General features: G+C 41.3%; 1 protein-coding gene across 1 annotated transcript in view; it reads left to right on the top strand.

The window, feature by feature from the left end:
* The window catches only part of vars2 (valyl-tRNA synthetase 2, mitochondrial), a 57,762-nt gene that overhangs the window by 42,948 nt on the left and 5,212 nt on the right, over window positions 1–9,602 (top strand). Inside the window, exons 21-27 of the mRNA XM_037693603.1 lie at window positions 393–444; window positions 911–1,041; window positions 2,324–2,476; window positions 4,296–4,556; window positions 5,487–5,598; window positions 5,716–5,918; window positions 8,095–8,244. Coding sequence (XP_037549531.1) covers window positions 393–444; window positions 911–1,041; window positions 2,324–2,476; window positions 4,296–4,556; window positions 5,487–5,598; window positions 5,716–5,918; window positions 8,095–8,244 — 1,062 coding nt within the window. The remainder of the gene's footprint in view (window positions 1–392; window positions 445–910; window positions 1,042–2,323; window positions 2,477–4,295; window positions 4,557–5,486; window positions 5,599–5,715; window positions 5,919–8,094; window positions 8,245–9,602) is intronic.

The raw sequence follows: 9,602 nt of genomic DNA, 5'->3' as shown, positions 1-9,602 counted from the left end.
GCAGCTGGACTCTCCCTTAGAGATAGGGTGAGGAGGTCAGTTATCAGGAGAGACTCGGAGTAGCACCACTGGAGGGAGGGAGGGAGTTCAAAAAGAAGTTTGAGAGGGAGGAAGCAAGCAAGCAAGGAGGTGGCTGTTGAAGCTTGAAGGATGATCTGAGGGTACAGCTCTGAATGTCCTGGTGTAATCCCACATGGATGACAAATGGAGATTTAAAAAAACGTCCATATCAAATAAAAAATGTGATCAGTAAATGAACTCCTAAACAGGTCAGGCGGCTGCAAAGCGTGCTGAGGCAGGTACGACGTGAACAAAGTGTGGTGCGTGGTCTAAATGTTTTGTAAGCCATGCACACAAAAACCATGTGATTTTCTGAACTTCAACATTTGCAGGTGTCACTGGGAGCTCAGCTGCACTCCCTCCTCGGTTGGACTGCTGCAGAACGTTAGAGTATTTTCTTGCAGTTTTGAGTTGCACACAAGCTCGTCCCCAGTAGTTGCAGCTTAGTTGCCACTCTTGAACTAAATAAAAAACCAGCAGAGCAGATGTATTCGTTGTTGTCCGAACGTTTTTATTACACACCATCGACGGCAGATGTTTTCTGGTTTAGTCTCCATCCGTCTGTCTATCTGTTAACGTTCTCTTTGCCCGTCCATAACATCTGCTGTGCTCAAGACACGTTAACAAAACTTCCTACACTTATGCATAATCACTAGATGGAGTGCCTTGTATACCTGTCACAACCCCAGCTCCACAGTCAAGGTCACAAATCAAGGTCAAAGTTGAAACAAGGTCTTTGCTTGTCCTGGCCGTTGCTGTAGATCGCTCTGTGTCTGTGGACGGGCGTAGAACGTGCCTTATGCTGCACTCGTTTTATTCTTTGTGAACGTTGAATGTGTTTCGTTGACAGGTGACATCAGTTTGTCAGTCTCTCAAGTCCTGAGTTTCAGACATTTCTGTAATAAAATGTGGCAGACACTGAGGTTCACTCTGGGAGTCCTTGGTGACGAGAATGCACCCCCACTGGGAACCATCGAAGAGGTACAGTGATCGTTACACACATGGTCGCTCTGCTGTTGACTAAAGTTACGTTCATCTCTGAGGATTCAAGGTTCTTTATTGTCATTCACATCACATGTGGTACATAAGGTGGAACGAAACGATGCTTCATCCAACAAAAATACAAATTGTAAAGAAAAACAGTAATAAGATCCAAGGCATGAACTAAGAAAAACGCTAAGATACAAAATATATACGCTTCTAAGAACATGTCTGGAACAGAGGTGGTTCTAGTAAAAATGTATATGTTTATAAATCGTGTATCTGTTGTGTCGCTCAGTCAGGTAAAACAATCACTGTATATTAGGCCTGTCACGATAACACATTTTGCTGGGCAATTAATTGTCTCAGAAGTTATTGCGATAAACTATAATATTGTTTGAAATTTGACAATAATTAGTCATTATTGTTACTTAATTATTATTAATGAATTATTATGAATTGTTAATTAGTAATTATTGTCAAATCTTAGAAGAAAAGTTGGTTAATTTTTGTTTGTGTAATGCCTTTTTTGACCACTGGATGGCAGTATAAGACTTTGAACCAAAGGATGGATAGTGAGGGAGCGAGCAGCGTGTCTAATTAAGAAAAATGGGAGGGAGGCCCCTTGACATGACATGGGCTGTCTCTCTTTCCTTTTTTCAAAACGGTGGACGTTCGGTGTGGTTTGAGCTCTTTAGCATAGCATTTTTCACACAAAGCTTTTAATAAAAAAATCAGTAAACAAGTTCTCAGCTTCTTTATGCAGAGAAAAACAACAACAACTTTTTACATGAAGGCACGGGTTTCAACCGTGAATTTTGGAGCTTTGACAAGACCGAGGTTTGTGCTCCCGAGGTCGGCCTGTTAGCTTAGCTTGTAGCTTAGCTTCTGAGCTTAGCTGCTTTTAACAATCAAAAAACGGGATTTTGACGGTTAAAATAGATTTTAATGAGAAAAGAGAAAAAGAGGGGTCAGTGAAGAGCACCAGAGTTGAGCCTTTTGTCATCCAGTGTCTTCAGTAGAAAGAGAGAGACACGAAGAAACGATAGTCGATAAATGAAAATGAGGTCGATAATTTTCATTTATCGTGAGATTAATTGATTTATTGTTTATCACGACAGGCCTAATGAATGTATTTGTGCAAATTGTTGAATGTGACTGAGGTGCAAGAAACTTAAATTTATCTGTGAATAGGACCAAATAAGATCAACGTTCATTGTGTTTGCTGTCATTTGATTTTTGCACTTGATTGAGTAAAATCAGTCTGTTTTTATGCTTTAAGACGATCCCAGTGGGCAGCATGGAGCGGTGGATCTGCTCTCGTCTCTACAGCACAGTCTTGCAGTGTGAGCAGGCGTTTGAAGCTTACGAGCTGCAGGTTGTCACGTCTGCCCTGCACTCCTTCTGGGTCCACAGCCTGTGTGACGTCTACATCGTAAGAATCAAGGCCACACACCTGAAGGAACAAAGTATTGATGTATCAATAGGACAGCAAGGCTGATTTAGTCACAGATACAGACTCAAACACATTTTCTGACTCACTGAATTTGTTTTTTTGTCTCCTACTGCCAGAAGTAATATCAGCTTTGCCTAAATTTGTGTGTGTTCATTTGTCTGTACTGTTAACAAAATATCTTAGTGGTCAAAGTGTACTCAAACTCCCCGAAGTACCGTACTTTTTGCTGTACAAGTCGCACCTTTTTGCATAAATCAGCGTGCCCTGCAACTTATACAGCGAAGCAACTTATGTTTTTACACATATTTATAACACAATTTTTGGCTGAGATTTAACAATTTCATTCATTCTGACATAGAAAATATTGAACACTACCATTTTCAGCCACAAGAGAGCCCTCGAGTCATATGGCAAGCCAAGTGTCTCATTAATAAGTAAAAGTGCCTATTAATGAGACACTTGGCTTGCCATACCAAGCCACCTTCGTCTCGCTCCGAAACTCCTGGAGCAAACATCGAATCAGCTGCATTTCGCTGCACCACCCAGGTGAAATGCAGCTGATTTGACCAGTAAAGTGCATTTATTAAGGAAAAGTTAGACTGAGACACACCTTTACTATGATTTCAAGCAAACAAATAATTGTTTTTAGGTGTTAATCTTGTTAAAGTCCTCCCGTGCACGCTCCCGCGGCTGCCATTTGGCAGCCAATTGATTTTTGGCACAACACTGGTATGAGTGGGTCCTCCCCCAGAAAATTTGGAATAAAAGATTTCCTGCATTTAGGTGTATTTTAACAGGTTGTTAAACATCTGTAAATATTTGATTAAATTGATTAAAATGGGTCTCTTTTGAGTCCTCGAGGCGCAATGAGACTAACAACCTTTATAAATAAAGGTTGAATTGAAATTACTATTTTAGAGAGCAGTGAATAGAGCAGCGCCGATGATTCTGTCAATCGTCCTAAACCCCCCCCACACACACACACACACACACACACACTTCACTGTCTGACCCAAACTCTTCTCAGCTGAAATCAGTTGCTGCTGCTGCTGCTGCTCCATTCTCCATCACCACCGCCTTCAGGTGCTTCATTTATCTGTTGTCCAGCTAAGGACAATCCATCCATTTCCTTTAGATATATTTTGACAAATTAGTGCCGTTGTTTTCAAACGTGATGTAATGTGAATAATACACATCAAACAGTTCACTCGGTTTTTTTTTTATTTTTACTGTACGCTTTTTTATTTATTATCTCTGGTGAGCTGGTGCACCTGCTGCAGTAGTAACATCCACTCCACAGACTGGGCAACGTCTCCTCTCGTTGTATTTTTAATAAATAATAAAAATAAAAATGTGTGATGACTTTTATGGGGCAAGGCCACCATTGGCCACCCACTGGCTCAGTCATTGTGCCTGGTCCCTCCGCCCTCCAGGATCCGTCACTGCTCTGCTTCAGACAATAATAATTAAAACCTCCCTCTGTTCTTCTCCACAGTGTAACTCCCACTCACTTGAATATGTTGCACCAAAAACATTTAGGTTTACTTCATTCTCTGTTCAGTTCCAGTCCAGAAAAACACTCGTCCCTAAACTACAAACGTTCACTATTCAACCCCTCAGAGACGGGGACATCGGCGTATCGCTTGTTCATTTTAAGTTTGCTGGTTGGTGTTTGCAGTCAGAGTGTTTTTGATCATCATGACGCCAAAGTCAAGACTTTATTCTCAGAATAATAAATAAAATAATAAAAGTGTCTCCAGATTGTCTCAGCTGTTTTCTTTCTGTGTGCGTCCTGAAGGAATATGTAAAGCCTGTGCTGCTGAGGAAGGATGCGGGGGCCGAGGTCCAGGCTGACACAGATTACAGCGACGCCTCGAGGCAGGTGACCAGGACTGTCCTCTATCACTGTGTGTCTCTGTCCCTGTCCCTGCTGTCCCCCTTCATGCCCTTCATCACGGAGGAGCTGTGGCAGCGACTCCAGCCTCTCAGACCTGGACCTCCTGGAGCTCTGACTCAGACCAGCCTGTGTTTACAGCCCTACCCCCGATCCACACACCTGGTAGGACTTGATCTGTCGCACCTGCGTCACCGTGACCTGCAGTTGTTTGCGCTTGTCTCGTAGTTCAACTGATTCTCTGCAACATTATTGGTTGTGTTATTTTTAACCTCAAGAACATGTTTGTGTTTCTAACTGTTCTCACCCTCCTGAGCGGTGAAGCCACGTTTCAGTCTGAGTGTGGACAAACTTTATGTAAACTGCAGGAAGTGATCATTGATCTGGAGTCGATCCAGTTCAAGGTGGATGTTACAGCTAATCAAACAGCCTACACAGAAATGCCTAAAACGTGGTCTGTTTTACAGACATGGGGCTAAACTGAGGCATGGTAGTAGCTGAGAGTCATTCCCAACACATTCTCTGATTGCTAACAGATCATGAAGGTTGCACAAAGTTATTCCTAATGTTTAACCAAAATGGACACAACTCTTGTCATTTCTCATAATAAGCTGATCTCAGTCTGGTAAAAAAGGTGATGATTCAAGGAAAGCTAAGCTTTTTACCACATTACTATTAATGTTCCCTTGTTGTCCCGGGACGCAGTGTGAAGAGGGGGAATTGGAAATAATTTGAATTGGTTGCACAGAGTCTGTCCATTCGTACATCCGTGCATGTTGTGAGCATGATAACTTGAAAATTAGTGAGGCACTGACTTCCATTTAGGTGTGTGGCTGCATCTTATTGTGAGAAAAGTCTCCATCACAAATTTGGTTGCTGTGTCAAAATTTCAAGATGCCCTCCACCATATAAACATGTAAACTGACCACCCCGATCATTTAACAAAACTACACGTATAGTTTCCTCAGAAAAACACTCGTCTCCAAAACTACTAACATTCACTATTCAAACCCCTCAGAGACGGGGGACGTCGGAGTCCTGTTTTGTTCTACTTCAAATGCCTCATCGTGTGTTGTCTGTTCTCTTTCCTGCCAGGCTCACTGGTTTTTCCCCGAGGAGGAAAAAGACTTCCTGATGGTTCAGGAAGTGATTCGGGTGGCTCGCTCACTGCAAGCTCAGTGGGGCCTAATCAAAGAAAAGCCTGTCAGTAAGTCGTCAGCTCAGAAATAATCAGTTATCTACTTGTGAACTTTAGTTTAAACACATGAAACAAACATTAATGAAGAACTCAGTTTTAAAGGAGACTGTTGGTGTGTTGTTTCAGTGTGGGCAGTGTGCTCGCCCAGTCAGGCCCAGGCTCTCCTTCACTTCAGGTCAGCAGTTTGGACTTTAGGCCGGATCTCCAGCCTCCACCTCTACTGCCCTGATAGTCCAGATTGGCTCCCATCGGTCCAGTCCACCCCTCCACCTAAAGACTGTGTCATTGGTGTGGTGGATCACACGTGCCAGCTGCATCTTTACAGCCAAGTGAGTATCAGCTTCTACAAGCGCTAGCAGATTTAGCACGTTCACATGTCCCAGTCTTCAAATAAAAGACAAAACTTGTGATAAAATAATCTAATAATATGCCTTAAAAATGTAGTTTGACAGGATGAACAAAAGTAACTACCGTAATTATATTTTCTGTGAAAATACAGTGAGTTCTGAATGACTGGAAATTTGTTGAAGTTGGCACTGAAAGCTAAAAGTAGCAAAAATAAAAGTAAAAGTGGTGAAACAAAGTCAAAACCTAAATTAGCAAAGTAGTAAAAAGCTAGCTAAATATAAAAGTAGTAAGAACAACAAGAACAGAACAAAACCTACAGAAATGACTTGGACAGGTGCAGAGCTGGAGAGAGGCAGGTCTGGGTTTCTCTCCTGAACCAGTTGCCTACATGACCCGACTGTAAGCGGCAGAAGATGGAGATGGGTTCTGTCTTTGCCCACAAAGATCAGAACCAGCAGAGAAACACTTTCAGTTTGTGTTGTTGTTCAAGGTTAAGGTTTTATAGTTATAGTTTTAGTTATAGAGCCTGACCGATGTGGAAAATGTGACTATCACCGATGCTGATATTAGGCACCGAAGACAGCCACCAATACTCGATATAATGACTGAAATTGTTTTAGCTTTGTCCACCCCTATGAATCTAAGAAAACAGCACGTGGAGCATTGCTTGTTCATTTAGCGCAGCTGTTAGCAACCTATTCCTCAGAGATAGGGTGAGAAGCTTGGTCATCCAGGAGGGACTCAGAGTAGAGCCGCTGCTTCTCCACGTCGAGAGGAGCCAGTTGAGGTGGCTCAGGCATCTGGTTAGGATGCCTCCTGGACACCTCCCTGGTGAGGTGTTCCGGACACGTTCCACCGGGAGGAAACCCAGAGGAAGACCCAGGTCTCGGCTGGCCTGGGAACGCCTTGGGATTCCCCCAGAGGAGCTGGCCCAAGTGGCTGGGGAGAGGGAAGTCTGGGCCTCCCTACTTATGGCTGCTACCCCTGCGACCCAACCCTGGATAAGCGGAAGAAAATGGATGGATGGATGTATGTATGGATGTATGGATGTTAGCAACCATGAAGCTAAGCTAATCACATTAACTCTATACGTATTCCCACAGTAGGTCTACAAGTGGTGCACTGGTCATAAAAACAGTCTTCCTAACGTGCGTTCACATTTTCTATCCTCCATTATTCTCCATAAAGTTATCAAGTGTGTTACATAAATTTAAATTAAACAAAGAAACTTCCTTCCCTGTTCATTGTTTGAACAGTCAATCGCAATGCACAACAATGCATTTCATTGAGGACAACAAAGATAACGTTACTAACACTGATATGTTTTATCTCTACGTTAGATTTATTGTTCTGGATAAAGTTTTACATGGCAATAGCCGATGCTAGGTTATCTAAACATTAGCTTGCTAATTTGAGAGGCACGTAGCTAATGACAAGCAGGTTGAAGGTTTGAAGATAATTTAATGTTTTGTTTTTTTTATTTACAAATCAGTTAAAATAAACTTACTGTGCTCTGTTCAGCAATATTTGCTGCACAGTATTGCTCCCTGTTTCGTCTGGGCTGAAAGTGAAAGTGAAACTTAAGTGAACTTCCATGACTTGAAAGTAGTCTTCATGCCCCCTCTTCTGGATACATTGTACATTTAAAGCTGGTTCCAGCATTTTAGTGGTGAAAATTAGTTGTTTACTTCAGCGAATAATGGGACAGTTATCACTGATACCGATGGGTCCACAAACATCTATATCGGCCTAAAATATCAGCCCTACCGATATATCGATCGGGTTGTAGTTATAATGTTTGGATTTAAGCTGTAGTGAATAAAGTCTACAGAACAAGGGTTGTCCAAGGTGAAAGTCAAGTATTAATGTCCCAGCAGAGCTCAGACAGTTGTACTAAAAACATTAAAATCTCAAATAGCTAAATAACTGAAGATATTTTTTTCAATCAAACTGAAACAAATCAATTAATCAAAAATTTAATGGGTCATTTCTGCCAAAATTGACAAAAAAATTGTATTGATGAACACTTTATATATATTTTTTTTTGCAAGTGCACAGTGCAGGGTTCTCGTAAATAAATATTTCATTTGATGTGTTACTTGATGTTTGATTGTGATGAGGCTACCGGTCACAGTATTGTAATATTTCTTCTTTCAGGGTGGAGTGAACGTTGAGAAACAAATCCTGCAGCTTTCGCAGCGGAGAGACAAGCTGGTCCCAAAACTGGAAAAAATCCTGCGCAGACTTCAGGGTTCTGATGTGGTGGACAGTGTTCCTGTCCAGAACAAGCAGCAGATAGAGACCCAGGTGAGCCCTCTATAAGTTTAAATATTTTCTCTTTGTAGAGGTTAAAGATTTAAGTGTTGCAGTACACAAAGAAAACAGGCATCAAACCTGGTCAAATGTAACTTGTAAAGAAGAGTTTCATGTTGGTTCTGCACAGTTGAGTCCGTCTTAACTGGTATCGGACTATTTGGCACCGTCTCAACTGGTATTGAACTATTTGGCAATGATTTACAGCTTTTCCAGCTGCTAATGTTTCCTCCATTATTCCCTGAAGTCCCTTTAACTTTGAGACAGTTCATGTTCCTTAGACCAGGGTTCTCAGATGTTTTGGGTTCAGGGACCCCCCTCATAACCCTCATGTTTATTAAACAAATTTCTTCAATTTGTCTCTTTAATGCAAAGGAAATATTTGTGTAACATAAATACTTAAAACCTGTTCTTAAGTAGTGTTGCAATTTTTATACTTTTAAATATGGGGTATTTTTCTTTCAAGATGCACTTAATGAACAAAATGTTTAATTTCAGCTTCCAAAAGTTACAGTTTTGAGAAAATTAATAGTATCAAAAACCATTTACAAATTTTTCCTGTTCACATAATGGAACATAAATCAAGGATTCAAGGTTCTTTATTGTCATTCACATCACGTGATACATGAGGTGGAATGAAACTATGTACATAGGGTCCCAGTTACATCCAACAAAAATAAAAATTGTAAAGGAAAACAGTAATAAGATCTAAGATATGAACTAAGAAATATGCTAAACTAAGAATACATTAAGCACTAATGGTACAAAACAATGTGCCATTCAACAGCAGCACGAACAGGAGTCTGAGTGAGCAGATGAGGATGAATGAACACAGCAGCTTGAAATAAATCAGCAGCACATGTCAACAACCAGGTGGCATTACAGTGATTTTTTTTCACAATAATTTTCACAGTGATAATCCTGACTAGAGATTCATGAGTCTAACAGCTTCAGGGTAGAAACTGTTCCTCAGTCTAGTGGTTCTGCACTTAATGCTCCTCAACCTTCTGCCTGAGGGGAGCGGGGCACAAAGTGTGTGTGCTGGGTGAGTGGGGTCCTTCATGATGCAGGTGGCCCTGCATCATGAAGTCAATGATAATAAATGTATTGACACGTCTTCAGATCATTACAGAAAACTCTTTATATTACACTGAACAGAATCATAACAGCAGTAGTCATAACAAGTAGCAGGGCTTCATTTGAAAACCGATCAATGCTGGAACACAAATAGTGGGCGGACAGGTGGGTGGGGAGTGTCTGGGGGCCCTCCCCCACCAAATTTTGAATAAAGTAGAAGTGATTTTCTGCATTTTGGTGTATTTTAATGTGTTGTTAAACATCTACATGCTTGT

This window comes from Nematolebias whitei, chromosome 19 (assembly GCF_014905685.2).
Source record: "Nematolebias whitei isolate Nwh7 chromosome 19, NemWhi1, whole genome shotgun sequence".
Taxonomy (NCBI): Eukaryota; Metazoa; Chordata; class Actinopteri; order Cyprinodontiformes; family Rivulidae; genus Nematolebias; species Nematolebias whitei.
The sequence above is the reverse complement of the archived record's forward strand: the minus strand, read 5'-3'. Positions and strand labels throughout refer to the sequence as shown.